This window comes from Vicugna pacos, chromosome 13, assembly GCF_048564905.1.
Source record: "Vicugna pacos chromosome 13, VicPac4, whole genome shotgun sequence".
In the NCBI taxonomy this organism is placed as follows: domain Eukaryota; kingdom Metazoa; phylum Chordata; class Mammalia; order Artiodactyla; family Camelidae; genus Vicugna; species Vicugna pacos.
The window spans coordinates 17,706,678-17,722,765 of record NC_132999.1 but is presented as its reverse complement, the minus strand read 5'-3'; the positions used below and the strand labels follow the sequence as shown (position 1 = coordinate 17,722,765).

Here is a 16,088-nt window from a genome sequence, read left to right as displayed (position 1 = left end):
GGAGGAAACTTTTAGGGGTGTTGGATATCTTCATTATCTTGATTGTGTGATGGTTTCACAGGTGTAAAGCAGGTCAAAAATTGTGGACTTTTACACTATAAGTAAGTGCCAGTTATTATATACCAACTCTTCATCAACAAAGCCTCCTTTTTATTTTATTGAAGTACAGTCATTGTACAGACAATTTCTGGTGTGCAGCACATGTCCCAGTCATGCATATACATACATATATTCATTTTCATATATTTTTTATTAAAGATTATTACAAGATATTGAACATAGTTCCCTGTTCTATATAGAAGAAACTTTTTTAAAATCTGTTTTTATATATAGTGTCTAACATTTGTAAATTTCAAACTCCCAAATTTATCCCTTCCCACCCCCTCTCCCTGGTAACCATAAGGGTGTTTACTACATCTGCAAATCTGTTTTCTGTTTTGTAGATGAGTTCATAGTGTCCTTCTTTTTTTTTAGATTCCACATATAAGTGGTATCATATGGCATTTTTCTTTCTTTCTGGCTTACTTCACTTAGAGTGATGATCTCCAGGTCCATCCATGTTGCTGCAAATGGCATTATTTTATTCTTTTTTATGGCTGAGTATTATTTTATTGTCTAAATACACCACAATTTCTTTATCCAGGCATCTGTTGATGGACATTTAGGTTGCTTCCATGTCTAGGCTATTGTAAATAGTGCTGATATGAACATTGGGACAAAGCCCTTTTTTTTAAGAAAGGGTTATTCCTTCCAAATTATCATCGAACTGTGTTAACTTATGTACATGACTGATTTTACAATTTCACCCAAATAGACAAGTTAATGGAATGAAGATCTAATAAAGTGGGAAGCAAGAAGTTTACCTCACGAGCATATAAAAGAACATGCTCAAGGCATCAGTCACGGTACCCAGAGAACTAGAATCAGTTCCAGTGAATAGTGTGACAACATCGTGCAATTCCATATCTTCAAATACGCTGCCAACCATTCAGAAATCAAAGAGAGAGAACCACCAGAACAGATGATTCTATTTGTGAGGTGAACATACAGACTTCTCTCCAGAAAGAGGAAAGCTGCACTTTTCTTCGTACTGTCCAAAAACATCTTCAACAAAATAGCCACTTTTTTTTGGATAAATGTTAAAACCAACCTTTGAGTCCTTGGGTCTTAGAAATGATTCAGTAGTGGAGAGTCAATTTTAAGAACTTTTTCTCTCTTCTGCTGTGTCATATTGCTCCATAAATCCTTGCGTTTCACAGCTGCTTTGATTCACAACTTGTTGACCTGGGTTTCCTCTCTTCCCTCTCACATGTTGTGACATGACAGGTGTATCGTGAAGATTACTGGAGAAATGGTGTTGTCCTTTCCTGCCGGCATCACCAGACACTTTGCCAACAACCCGTCGCCAGCTGCTCTGACTTTTCGGGTGATAAATTTCAGCAGGTTAGAACACGTCCTGCCAAATCCCCAACTTCTCTGCTGGTAAATATATTTTGCACAGATTTTTTTAGAGATGTGTGTGGCTTAGCACTTTATGCTTAGATGAGGGGTAGACCTTAGCAAGAGAGAAGCACCATGGAAAAATTACCACTACTCGGATATGTTTATAGATTCAAACCAAGATCTTTTACCAGCTGTCAAAGTTTTTGGTGGGTGATGTGTGTGTGCGTGCATATATGTATTTTAATGGCCAACTATCTCAAGTGGCTAAAGAGACATTTAGATTAATAAAATCTGCATCAGTGACAATTTATTCATTGTCTGTTTTGCTTATCATTGGTAAACAATAGATGAGGATGATGAGAAGTCAGCTCAATCAAAAGAATAAAATCCATTTGTTGTATTAGCATCTTTTAAAATCAAATGATATTTGAACTGTGAGCTACTCTTCATATAAGCTTAAACTCTCTTTTGTGAAACATATAATTTCATTGCACTGTAATGGCCACTGTATTGATAGAACTTTACACATATTGTGTCAAAGAAACTTATGTGAATTTGTGTATATAAATATCCTTTTTCACATTTCCTATTAAATCTGATTGTGTCTCTATCATATTTATGCACATGGCAGTCATACAAATACACACATACATGCTATTAAAAATGATCCACTATACAAGTTAATTATTGGCACTGGCTGAGACATCAGGTATCATTCTTGACAGCCTTTTCCACCATCAAGTCTTGATATTCCATCTAAAAAATCTCTCTCTTAAACGGCCACTTGTTCCCTTTATCATGACTTCTCCTATCCAAATGCTGACTATCATTTCTCTGGACCACAGCAGCTGCTCTCCTCCTTCCCTCCCTGCATCCAGTTGCTCCACAACTACATACAACAGCCAAATGACCTTTCTTTGAGATAAATCAGGCTGTCCTTGCTCTTAGTCCTCTGGTGGCTTCACGTTGCATCTGTACCAGAATCCAAACTTGTTACTGTTGCCTTGGAAGCCCTGAGTCATGCACTCTTGCTTGACTCTCTGTCCTCATCTCCCACTGTCCTCCTCAGAATCCCTGTAGCTCCAGCCAGACCTGCCAGTCTTAGGAACAAGCTGAGTGCTTTCCCACATCAAGGCTCTGCCTCTAATAGGACTTCCATCCTTCTTTACTGGACTCCTACTCATCCGTCAGATCTCAGCTCCGCTCTACCTCCTTTGACCATCCCACTCTCCTCCCCACTCCCAGATGAAATCATATTGTCTGCTGTTCTCTCTCAGGGTTCTCTATTCTTCCGTTTGTCACACTTACTAAAATTAGTAATTACATATCTATTTGTGTCCTTCATTCATCCATCTCCCCCACTAGACTGTAAAACCCATGAGGGAATAGGACACATCTCTTAGTCCACCACCGCAGCCTCAGCACCGTCCACTATGCCTAATAAGGACCTGAGTGGTATTTGTTGAATATGAATGAACAATTCAACTATAATTTAAAGAACTTAGTCAAGCAGGATATCTGTGGAAAATTCACTAAAGGTTGTTGGTGTCTGGAATTTGAGGACCAATATAGTCACTTTCTTTCTTGACTAAATGAGACTGTTTCGTTCCAGTGGTGAAAAAACCAGTCACAGGTCTTTCAGGTGATGACCAAGATCACCCCCTTCTCTTTGGTCCTTGTGGTGCCTTAATCGACAAACTTGATTCCAAGCTTAAGATTGTAAAAGAAATGCTCACCCATTAAATGAAAAATAAATGTAAAATGATCAAAATTGGAAATGGGCAACTTCTTGTTTCAGCTTCCCTCCATGTTTCTGATGTGCACATTGAGCCAGTTAATTTTATTTTTCTAAGTTCCTCCATCTGGAATTAGGATTTATGTGCCACCCTCTTATCAGTGTGTTTGTAAATGTCACTGGTGGAGAATTATAGTTTCTGTTGCATTTTTAAGCAATTGTGTTGCCAAGTTCTTAGACATGTGTAAGAGTTTTATACTTATTTCAATTTATCAGTCTTACGAATTGAATTAAATATCAGGCTGAGAATGTTATTGTTTGACAAAATGTTATACAGACCCTTAAATTTCTTTTTAAACAAAAAACAAATCCTTATTAATTAACTTGGACTTTATTAACTCTAAATGTTTGATGATTGCATCGGGGCTGTGACTGGTGGCCCATGAGTCATCGGGCCTGTTGGGTTTAGTCAGGCAGTGCTGTTCCACCGCCACCACCGCCACACCTAGCTTTTTAAAAGGCAGTTGAACCAAGCATTGTTCTCAAATGCAGTTCAAGCCTGTTTTCATTTGTCGTCTTATCCCCAGACACTCCTCTCAGTTACCTTCAGTGAAAGATATGTAGGTTAGCCGCTTGGCCTCTGAAGACACTTGGGTTTGCAGTCCCTGTGACAGGAACCAAATTGAAATGTACTTCTACTTTTCCCTTGTGAAAGGGGTTGGCTTACAGAAGATGTTCAGGAACAGTTGTTAAACCAACCGTGAGTCTAAAGAATTCTCAAGAACTCTAAAGCATTCAAGAATGACATCCCTGTGTAAGGTTTTGATTGGCAATGCTTTCTTGAGTATTTATTACAACAAGTTCTCTGAGGAATTATCATAGACCTAGGACTTAGCTTATTTTGTGATTAAACGTATAATTGAGATTTTCTGTTATTCACATTTACTTAGCACAGATTAATGGCATGCTTCCGGGCACTAATTCTGCACCTCTTTTGGTATTGCGTGAGAGTATGACCTGTAGTAAGACTGACCTGGGCTGGAATCTGACTCTGTTACTTATTAGCTACCCAACCTTAAACAAATTACTTAATTTTGCTGCACCCCATTGCTCTTATCTCCTGCCTCTTTGTGTCCCTACTGCTCTGGAAGTTCTGGGTAACTTGAGTGCTTTGCATGATAACATTTTAGATAGCCCTTATCAGCATCCTTAGTTTAGCCTGGCCAGGAGCAAAGTCTAGGGGTCAGGAGTCTTTTCCTGTGCTTCCTACGCACCCAGTCATGGGGCTTTGCTTTGTCCTCAACAGCATACACCAGGAGCAACAGAACCCTCTGGGCTGTGCTGAGACAGGCCCCCACAGCCACTCCCTCCTAATAGACCGGGAGCAGTTTTAAGGCTCCGATTTTTTTTGTCGTTGTTGACTCAGCTCTTGGTTTGTTTGACTTCTGGAGGCTAAATCAGAGCAACTTACTTTTGACCTGTCTTTTACTTTATCACGCCTTTCTGTCTTCTTAACCTCTAATTTTCTCTTTTTATAACTTTTGCTCAACTTTAGAAAGGAAGATAATTCTCCCTTTGCAGGGTAGATTTTAATAAAATATGAAATAATGGAGCGCCTAGCACCTAACAAGTGGTCAAAAAATTATAGCTGCTATCATTGTATTATATAGGCTATTCTGAGAGGGAAATGTCAGTAAGTTACTGAGCCCTCAGTTTCCTTATCATGAGGGAAGTGAGCGGGTGCTTTCCACATCTTGCTTGATTTTTTTTTGTCATTGAGTCATTTTCAAGAAATAATTTCACTGGGTGAGTGGCCTGTGGATAAGCCTCTGAGCAAAGCTGACAGCTCTCATAGGAATACAAAACTCCTTAGTTCGTCAAGACTGCACTCTCTAGTCTAACTACCATGATTATTATCATTTAAATTCCAGGATTATCTTGTAAGTGAGGTTTTTTTTATGACTTAGATGCTTTCAGATGAACTATCGGTGCTAAAAAGGTAGCAAGGTAATTTTAGTCTCACCTTTTTCTCCTCAGTTGGAAATGAAGACCATGTTTACATTTGGCCAAATATTTAACTCTGTAATTTCTGAGAAAATACTCAAGACAATTCAGAAGAAAAATCAATGTACTAAGCTCCTTGATTACATTAATTGACTAATTCAGGGGAAACTGTGGTGATGTAGAAAGAGCTATTAGATTTGGGTTAATAAATAATTCACTCTTGAAAGCAAGCAATTATCATCACGATTGGTTAATATTACTAGGTACTCACTAAGATTTATAGCAATACAATAATGCCTCCCATGGGTATTAATCTATTAACATAATACAATTCAGAGCTGCAATTTTACTAGAACTATACTATTGTCGATAATAGAATCTCTACAAATTGTCAAAGATGGATATAGAAATCAGATGATAATTTGCTAAGATGCTTTTCTGTGTGATTCATGTTTGTCACAAGATGCTACTCAATTATTCCTTCTTCCCGATTGAATAGTGATAATACCCAAAATGATGCCAACACCAAGGAATTCTGGGTAAACATGCCAAATTTGATGACTCACCTAAAGAAAGTATCAGAACAAAAACCCCAGGCTACATACTATAATGTGGACATGCTCAAATATCAGGTAAGCCTATTTATATGGGCAGGGCATCTCCTTCACATTACAAATGTGTGTTCTAACATATCTAACATTAAATGAAAGTCCATAAAGTAACATCTCTTTTAATACGATTTAAAAGCTATAATTTATAAGAAAATGGAAACCTTAAAAGACTATTTGGAGGCTATTTAGTGACAGGAATATTCATACATATTCTTAATAGTTTAAACTTGTAAGTAAAACATTGTATTAAAATTTAGAGAAACATGCCACAAAAATGAATTTGCAGAAATTACATCAATTAAGATTACAAATATTGACAAACAATTTCACTGTAATTTTGTTAAGAGCAGTGCTGTGCTAAAATCTCTTATTTTAAATGATTCAGTGTAAGTAGTCTGACGTTTTTTCATAATGTCATAGTCCTATGAAATAAATTTTAATGAAACTTATGTTAAGAAATGATTTAATGTGAAAAGAATGTTTAGTACAACACATTCTAGGATATGAGGGCTTTCTTTTTGTGCTGAGGTTTGCCCTTACCCCGAAGTACTACTGATCTTATAAATAAGCCTATTTCAAACCATGATTCTCTAGAGCCTGAGTGTCCCACTGATTCCCACTTGATCTCCTAGGTTATTTTTAGTGCATTGTCATTTTTGTGATTAAATATGCTCAAACTATTTTTCCTAAGATAAGGAAACAAAATTATTATTTTTGAAAGTTGTACTTTAGTAGAAATCAGTGCATCTCAAACATGAGTGCACTTTACAATCTCCAGGGAAGTTATCAACAAATGCTGCTTCTGAATCGGTGTTAATTATAGATAGATACAGATAGAGGATAGACACCTATCATTAAAATCTATTTATAGATGAACAGAGATGGAGATGGGGATGGGGATGAGAAGAGAGACAGAGACAGAGATATTTGCTGGGCCCAGACACTTCCAGAAATTTTGACTTCATTGGTTCTGGATGTGACCAAGGTATAGATATTATTTTACAAGTCCTCCAAGTTATAATACACACTATGGATTGGAAACAACGTATTTATATTGTTGTAAGGAAATCATTGAAAGTAAAGTATCTATGTGATGGTACATTTCACAAAAATGCAAATGACTATAATGTTCTTCTAGTAAGACTAATATCGTCTAAGCTTTGGACATTCTAACAAAACCTAGAAAGTAGACAGATTTCACCTATCTCAAAAAGATCTTGGTGTAAAGTATTTAAACATAGGCAAGAGACTGAATTCTGGAACGAAGTCAGCTTCCTACTGTCCACTGACCTCGGTTGGGCCCTTCATCTCCCTGCGCCTCAGTTTCCTCATCTGCAAATAAGGGTACAAATGATTCCTGCCCAGGTATTTTGTAGGTTGTGAGGAGCTAACAACCAAACATATTTCAAAGCACGCCCTGAAATGTCAGCAGTCCTCGGCCCGCCACTTTGTTTTAAAGGTGCTCTGCAGAACCTCTTTTCTTGTGGGTTAGTTATGTTGTTACTGTTTTTCAACAATGCAAGGGACTGGCTGGGAGGCATAAAGTAGCATTCAGTGGGATCATCCTCACATCACAGCCTGTTTACTTTCTGGCCCCCAGCAGCGCCCCCAGTGACTGGGGACAGTCACATAGCCATAAAGCACCTCACGGGGTAGAGGAACTCCTGCTGAGGACAGAGTGTGGAGACGGGTGGGGAGATCGAGTCTGCCTGGCTTTTGAGCTTTCTTAAATAACAGATTTCTAAGTAAAAGTTCATTTACAGAGAAATGGGCTGCTAAAAATATTTAAAGTTTTAAACTTTATTATAAGGCTTATAACAGAGTTTACTATGAAGTTTTAAAGCTTTTATTATAATGGTTAGCTAAATAAAATTATGTTATGTCTGTCATTTATAAAAGAATCCATTTCTGGGTTTCCTTCTGTAGCAACCACTCTTGCTTTATAAGCTCATCCTGCCTTCAGTATCCTTCCCCATGGTGTCTATGTGCGCAGGCATTGCTGGTCCAATAAAGAGCTGTTTATATTCTTCAAAGTCAGCAGAACTCATACTCTATGAATAAAACTGCAGGGGCACAGACATCGCCCACATGGCCCCTGCAGTGCGTGTGTACTTATAAAAGGGAACCAGAATTAGACAACACTGCAAATTTTTCACTACAGACCCAGGATTCAAGTTGATATTATTACCTTTCGAACTTTATGTTGATTCTTCAAACCTGGCTTTTCTTTAGTCAAATTCACAGTTGATTCTAACTAGAATCGACAGTAGACAGTAGAATACAGCACTGCCTGTTAGAAGACTGGGGTTCAAGTCTTCACTTTGGCAAATTCCAAAGGAATAATCATAACTTGCTTGCTCTAACTCACTGGTTTGTGAGGAGCAAATATGATGAGAATATTAATAGATAACATATTAAAATGTTAATTCCTTACCATATACTAGGCACTATCCTGAGTCTATCACATAAAACTTCTCCTTCAGTCTTCTTAACAACTGTAGGTATAAATGTTACTATTATAGTTCCCATTTGGCAGATGAGGAAATAACTGAGGCACAGAGCAGTTTAGTGACTGTTCCAAGATCCCTCAGCTTGTAAGTTACAATCAGAACTCAACCCAGCCAACCAAAAAAAACACAAAAACACTAATTTGAAAAGACACATGAAACCCAATGCTCATAGTTAGCATTATTTACAATTGCCAAGATATGGAAGCAACCTAAGTGTCCATCAACAGATGAATAGATACAGAAGATGTGATACACACACACGCACGCACGCACGCACGCACACAATGGACTATTACTCAGCGATTAAAAAGAATGAAATTTTGCCACTTTCAGCAACATGGATGGACTTGGAGCACATTGTGCCAAGCAAAATAAGTCAGATGGAGAAAGACAAATATGCATTGCATCACTTATATGTAGAATCTAAACAACAACTATAACAAAAAAGAAGCAGATTCAATATAGAGAAAGCAAACTAGTGGTCACCAGTGGGGAGAGGGAAGGGAATGGGCAATATAGGGGTAGGGGATTAAGAAGTACAAACTATTAGATATAAAATAAAGTACAAGGATGTACTGTACAAGATGGGGAATATAGCCAATACTTTACAATAACTATAAATGGAGCATAACCTTTAAAAATTGTGAATCACTATATTGTGCACCTATAATTTATAAAATATTGTACATCAGCTATACTTATTTAAAAAAAAATTCACACTCAGGGCTGTCTGCCTTGTTGACCTCAACTCCCAAACAGTGTGCTACCATCTCCCTAACTGACATTAAGTGCACTGTAAACTCTAAAGTGCAACAGAGATTTTAGTAACTGATTTTTTGTGTTTTTAATCTGTAACAGTTTACATGAAGCGCCCAGCTCTCCCCTGTGTGGCACCCTTCACAGTGATTTTTCACTGGGCACGCATTTGTGAGCAGTACAAACAACATCATGGCATTTTGATATCTAAGAACATTCCAGTGGGAGATAATCACAGCTTCTGGTTTTGTTTCTGATTAATGGTTAAGCCTTAAACCTTCTCTTTCCTGTCTTTGGCAAGGTGTCTGCCCAGGGCATTCAGTCCACGCCGCTGAACCTGGCAGTGAACTGGCGATGTGAGCTGGCAAGCACTGACCTGCGCATAGATTACAAATACAACACGGATGCAATGACAACGGCTGTGGCCCTCAACAATGTGCAGTTCCTGGTCCCCATAGACGGAGGGGTAACCAAGCTCCAGGCTGTGCTCCCACCGGCAGTCTGGTAAGGAGCCATTAGTCTCCTTCCTCTCCACCGAAGGGCTCCTTCTGGGCAAAGGATCACAGACTGCTTAGCATTTGTGTTTCCTACAGGAAGAGATCACAGCAGGCCTGGCTGTCAGGGTTCAGGACGGGAAACAGAAACTGCTATAGCTATTTCAGACAATAATTTAAAACAGGGATTTAGATGTTCACACGGCAGAAAAGGAACAAGCTTTAGGTTGGATCCGCAAGAATGTTTCCCAGAACACTGCAGAAATGACCCATCAGTGGAGCTGCTACCTCTGCCACAACCAAGAAAGAAAGAAAAGTTAAAAAGCTGTCAGTGGAGCCACCAGGAACCCACCACAGCCACGAGAATCCAAGGATAAGAAAGCTCCTACTGGCACAGCCTAAACTGCTTCTCAGCACCCACCAAACTGAGACTGGACTGGATCACTGTTTAACAAGATCCGCACCTATCAGTTAGGCTGCTGGCCCACAGAAAAGAGCCAAAAGAGCAGCAGGAGAATGCCCTCTGCCTCCCTTCTGTTCTCCAAATCTCAGATAGTGTGTGTGATTGGTGGACCCTAATCCGTATGTAGGACCCTAATTACAGGGCAATCCAAGTTTCATTTTGCAGCCTCTAGATTATAAAAAAGCACACTAGAGAAGTTATGGGAACAGAAACAGAATAAAACTGTGTACCAATAGTGACTGTTAAAAAGAGCTTATTCTCCTAGAAAAAATACTCTAGTTTTTCCATATGATTGTCAGAAGCAAAAAGTAGAACATTAAAAAAAAAAAGAGAGAGAGAAACTGTCAACCATATGCAGCTCCAACTTAAATTACCTGAATTAATTGGTCAACTAACACTTCCAATCTATTTTTTCAGTAGATGTGTTAAAAAATTTTTTTAACTCCATTGTCCTTTAAATGTTTTTGTCTCTGACAGTGTTGTGACTAGTTACAATGATGAAAGGAAAAGGAGAGGATTCATGTGTGGATGGATGGATAGATGGAAGGAGGGAAGGAGGAAGAGATGGATGGATAGATGATGATGATAGATAGATAGATAGATAGATAGATAACACTTAAATTGCTGCTAAAAATTTCAAGATCCTTTTTTCAAATGAACACTATCTGGAAATATATGATATCCATTAAACAGAAACCCTCGCATATGCAAAAATCTTTTATCTATTTTATTTTTAGGAATGCTGAACAACAAAGAATATTATGGAAGATTCCTGACATTTCTCAGAAGTCAGAAAATGGAGGTAATGTAATCACAGGCTTATTTTATTTACTACATAAAGCTGAAATAACTTTCGGATATTAGAAAACTATTAACCAAAATATACTTAGTATTAAAAGCAAGCAAAATATTTCACTTTATTTTGATACATACAAATTTTAACCAATAAAAGCAAATAATTCTTCAATGAATCCTCTGCTTCCTCTTTTCTACCCAAGACCCCACATCAAACAGGCCATACTTTAAGCAGAGAAGAGCTTTTAGTGAGGCATATTTCCATTCTGTATCAGATCTCACACTCTCTGATAGTTAAGATATTTTTCGCTTTCCTCTGATATTAATCATAAGCTGGAAAATGCATTGCCTTCCAAGTAGCATGCTCCCAAATTTTGAAATACTATTTGGCTGAATTACAATTTTATCAGTGTGCAAAAAAAGTCATGAATAATTTAATGGTAAATTTTATTCATCACCATTCTGTCACTGAAAAATATACTAGTTTTTAGTAAGTTTGATTTTGCATATTAACTTTGAATACAATTTCCAAAATCACATCTACAATGCTGTATTGACTGTGATTTTGTAATAATACTCTTTTTACAGGGGTGGGTTCTTTACTGGCAAGATTTCAGTTATCGGAAGGCCCAAGCAAACCTTCTCCGTTGGTGGTGCAATTCACAAGTGAAGGAAGCACCCTTTCTGGCTGTGACATTGAACTTGTTGGAGCAGGGTATAGATTTTCACTCATCAAGAAAAGGTTTGCTGCAGGTGAGTGGGTATCTTGTGAGCACATTTGCAAAAATAACATTGCCTTAGCTGTTTCTCCTTAAGAGGAAAGACTTTGTGATTTTCTCATGTTCTTCCTCCTCCTCCTCCTCCTCCTCCTCCTCCTCCTCCTCCCCACTCCTAGCCCCCATTTCCCATCCCAGTCAGAAAGCAAATCAATTGCTGGATGAAGTAAAACTCTGACAGTGGATTGCAAATCAGAAATTAGGAAGGCCCTGGCTACTTATCGTGGCTCTGGCTGTTTCTCATGTGGCACTGACCGAGATCATTTCCATTATATACATGTGTGTACAGTGAGATTAATGGAGCAAATCCTGCTTTTGTGATATTGACAAGATAAATGCCATTTACCTTTGAATATATCTCTTACCTGAACACTTTTTTTCTCCATCAAGTCTTCATAAAGTTTAGACTTGGCAGGCTTAGCTGAGGTCTGAGAGAATCCATCTTTCACTGCATCATAGCAATCGTAAAAAATCTAGGGCAGACATCAGAACTGGTTGCCCTTGAGCTGAATACAGTCATTGACAGGCTTGTGGCACACATGAAAGTTGGCTGGTGGGGGTTTCCCAGTATGAAGGTGATTATACTTGCCAGTGATTTGCTGGGATACGTCCTGGTTTTCATGTCTGCTGTACTGATGTAATTTTTAATTATACCCCTTTCACTCTCAGAAATGACCCAGGTGGAAAGTAATTCTATGATCGCTCTATAACAAGTTGGAGTCACATCCAGGAACAAGCCTCCCAACCTATTCTGGACAAAACCCAAACTTCTGCAAAGTGTTCATATATGGAAATGTGAAAAGGCAACTAGCTGGTCCAGAAAATAGAAAACTTAAAAGACTTTATATATTTTATGCTAGTATTGCACCCCTCAAGTTTACAGTATTTGGCTCCTAGGAATAGGGTGGGAAGAATAGAAATGTTACCCTTAATAACCACATTATGGAACTAGCAGGTAACCTGTTACTATGCTGTTTTATTTTGCAGGAAAATACTTGGCAGATAATTAACAAAATCTTATGCAAGAATCTGGAGGATTCATATAATGGAGAACTGTTGTATGAGAAACAGAATTTAATTTTGGTTTGATGAAAACAAACCAAAACCTGCACTTGGGATATATCTGCTGGAAATGTCAATGACTTTCAGCAATGATTTCCCTCACACGATACCATGATGACTGGTCCTACAGTATTTACTTCTAGGTGTAATATTGTTAATGGTTTTAAAATGTAATTACTGTATTTGTAAATTGTACTCATTCCAGTAAGGCAGTTAGATACTTGAGTTTTAGCATTTTACCATTCCTGAAATGGATGTAATTTAAACTGTGGTATGTAAATTTAATAGTAGTACTGTCAAATGGCACAATGCTTACAGAGGTAGACTGCATTTTGTCAATATATAAAATTTAAATATAAATATTGATAGCTGTCATAAAGGGGGTGCCACACACAAAGAAAATTAAGTGGAACCAGGAAAAGAAGTTCCTTTTCTTCAGTCTTTAGTATGTTTTACTCTAGTGCTAAATAGAAATTCTATCTTCAAATATTTAGTGGGTTAAATTCAGAAACTATTTCAGAAAAAAAATTCTAAGGTTACAGCATATTCAAAGAGAAGCATTAATTACCACTTTTTAAAAAGCTTTTTTTTCAAACTGCAAATTTCATAAAAATGCAAACTGTGTAAACAGGGCCTCTTATTTTTATAACTTGTGTAAAAAGGGAAAGCAATTCATATTTAAAGTTTAAGTATATGAAATTATAATCAAGAGTAAAGAGATGTTGAAGTCTTAACTACTCGAGTACCCCATCTCTCCACAGTTTAGCTTATGTGGAGATTACTGAATCATCAGATTAAAACCAAAATTGTGATTTTAAAATTTCAAGACTTTCCAGAGTTGAACTGGTTAACATTTGCACAATAACTCTAAACAGAGGGTCCCTCCCATCCAGCATGGAGAATGATACCTACCACCCATCTGCCTCTTTACCCACAGGAATCAAAATACTGAGTCTCAAAATCTCAACAACAACAAAAAATTTAGTCCCCTATTTAAATCCAGATGGAGAATTTTAATCAGCATTATTTATATCATTGGGGAAGGAGGAAAAAAATAAGCTTTGTTAAGTGAAATTCTAACCACAGTATTGTGCAATAAATTTCCTTTCAGATAAGGTTCATTGTCTGTAACTATAAATCTTTGCCATTCTTGGGGAATCAAAAAAAGAGTGGATAAAAATGTATGTTATGATTTCATTGTTGCAAGGTATAATAAAAACTGTGATTATTCAGTCTGGCCTCATAACATGGGAATTTAGAATGGAGAAGCACTTCTTAAGGGGGCCCGGTTGTAAAATCTTTCTCCATTACAATCTAAAAACATGAATCTTCCTTTAAGTCTTAGAACGTATTTTAAACATAAACCAATTTCTATCCTAAGTTACACTATTAAATAACTGTAATTATTAAGTCATTACATTTATCATTAGTTGCTAAATTTTATTTTCACATTCCCTCATATTTGACAAAAAACTTTTAGCCCCTTTAAATTTTAGAATCAAACTAAAATTTTGTAAGTCTTACTTTTAAAATGAGGTTGTGACTGGCAATTGTTTATAGTGGAACTTTTTAAACTAATGTTTGTACTTCTCATTCAGTGGTTGCTATCAAGAGAATGTTTGAAATGATCCGTATTATCTTAGAAGAATTCTTACTGTCCAAACAAACTCTTGGTTAGCTCCCTAAGCAGTCTAGTGTTAAAGTTTTTTTGGACAAATAATTAATATACTCATTTTAAGTAAAGATATTAATTTGATTTTGAATCCAAAATAGAAAATGCCAATTTTTAAATCCCATGAAACATGGGGAAATTTCAACACTGAAACCAATGAAAAGTAAATAGTAGAAAGGTGAGATTTATCCAGCACATGCATATAAAAATGTGTTTTTAAGAAATCAGTTCCTGAAAAAAAATATTGAATACTAACACAGAACATATTAAAAATGTGTAAATATTACTGGTTCTCATGTCTTGCTCATTATATTTTATTTTATTTTATATAGTTCTTGAGTGAATTAGCAATTAAACACAAGGATTTTTCTTTTCAAAGAATAATTTTGTTAATATTGTAAAGTGTGATTTAAGTCATAGATTACAATAATCTCTAACATTATTCAAATGTTTCCAGGAACTAAACTTGAAACTATGATGATATCCTGTGATTCCATAAGTGATCTTTAAGAAACAGAATTAAAGTCAATTATTTCAAAATTATTAAACATTGAATAACCAGAACTTCAATAGCAAATACATCCTTTCTCCTTTCAGAAAATAGGTCAAATAATAACACAATACACAATACACTCACATCAGGAATTTAGATTTTGGTGTCTTTTTTTTAAATCCTGTAGTTTATAATCTCCTGTTACACTTGTATCCACAGTACTGTACAATAAGAGTTCATGTTAGGAAGTATAATCCTAGACAACGCAAGAATCTCAGTTATAAAAGAAACATTGTCAGGTTCATTATCAATTCCTAAAACAAAACAAAATGTGCTGGTATATATTCAGATTTTCAATACCAGGGGTTAAAATAAAAATAAAGGGTTCTCCTTAACCAGAACACCATTTCCTAAGCATTATGATTAAAAAAGATTTTTCTCTAACAAGATAGAAATTATGAATGATACTGCTTTATTTTGGCAACATGGAAAATATGGTTTTTTCAAATAAATTTCATATTTTCATGTTATTTTTAAAAAATAAATTATTGTTAAGAATTAGTCTGAATTTTATCATAATTGGAACATATAATTCCAAAGAATTAAATTTTTAATTATTTTTAAAGCTCTATTCTTCTCTCCACCTACAGTCAAAATGAAAATTCGCTGGATGGTATTTGGGAAAACATTTCACCTGTAAAGTAAGAATGTTCACGTTTCAAGTGGTTTTGAGTGAGTAGAGAGGAACCCTCTCCAGAAAGTCAAACTACCATTGTTTTCCGTTTTTAAGTATTTTTGCTCAATCTCAATCTGCAAGGTATTTGAGGCCATAATTACTCATATGTCCCTTTCCAAATACTTTTCAGAGAAGCCTGGTAACTATACTAGTTCTGCCACTAACTCCTGCTGTGTGACCTTGGACAAATCACTGCCCCGAAAAGGTTTCTCATCTTTGGAATGAGACATTGGGATTGCCAGTGGTTTTCAAGATTTTCTTAACAGCTGAACTTTTTTCTACTAAAATTGCACACAAAGTCCTGTTACACAAAATAGCTCAAAGCAATGAAGGAATTCCTTCAGCAGCTTAAATCTGGGTCCTCCAGAGCGGTGTTTAAACACATAATAACTTATCAATGAGCTATAAAGTTTCTCCCACCTCAGAACTTCTGTGATTCTACTTGACTCAGAGAGATCCACCTTCAGGGGCTTTATCAAGAAACTTGAACAATCACAGTAACTGATAGACAATAAAAATTGATATTTACTGGAGTGCT

General features: G+C 36.6%; 1 protein-coding gene across 12 annotated transcripts in view; it reads left to right on the top strand.

Annotated features, from left to right (window-relative positions):
* Window positions 1–14,606, top strand: part of SGIP1 (SH3GL interacting endocytic adaptor 1) — a 193,899-nt gene extending 179,293 nt beyond the window's left edge. For 8 of the 12 annotated variants that reach the window (XM_072974259.1, XM_072974258.1, XM_015240188.3 and 5 more), the window contains 6 exons: window positions 1,327–1,482; window positions 5,682–5,814; window positions 9,361–9,563; window positions 10,754–10,818; window positions 11,400–11,564; window positions 12,575–14,606. In XM_072974259.1, coding sequence (XP_072830360.1) covers window positions 1,327–1,482; window positions 5,682–5,814; window positions 9,361–9,563; window positions 10,754–10,818; window positions 11,400–11,564; window positions 12,575–12,597 — 745 coding nt within the window. In that variant the 3' untranslated portion in view covers window positions 12,598–14,606. The remainder of the gene's footprint in view (window positions 1–1,326; window positions 1,483–5,681; window positions 5,815–9,360; window positions 9,564–10,753; window positions 10,819–11,399; window positions 11,565–12,574) is intronic. The other 4 variants (XM_072974264.1, XM_072974266.1, XM_072974263.1 and 1 more) reach the window with 2 other exon arrangements.
* Window positions 14,607–16,088: the final 1,482 nt, after the last annotated feature.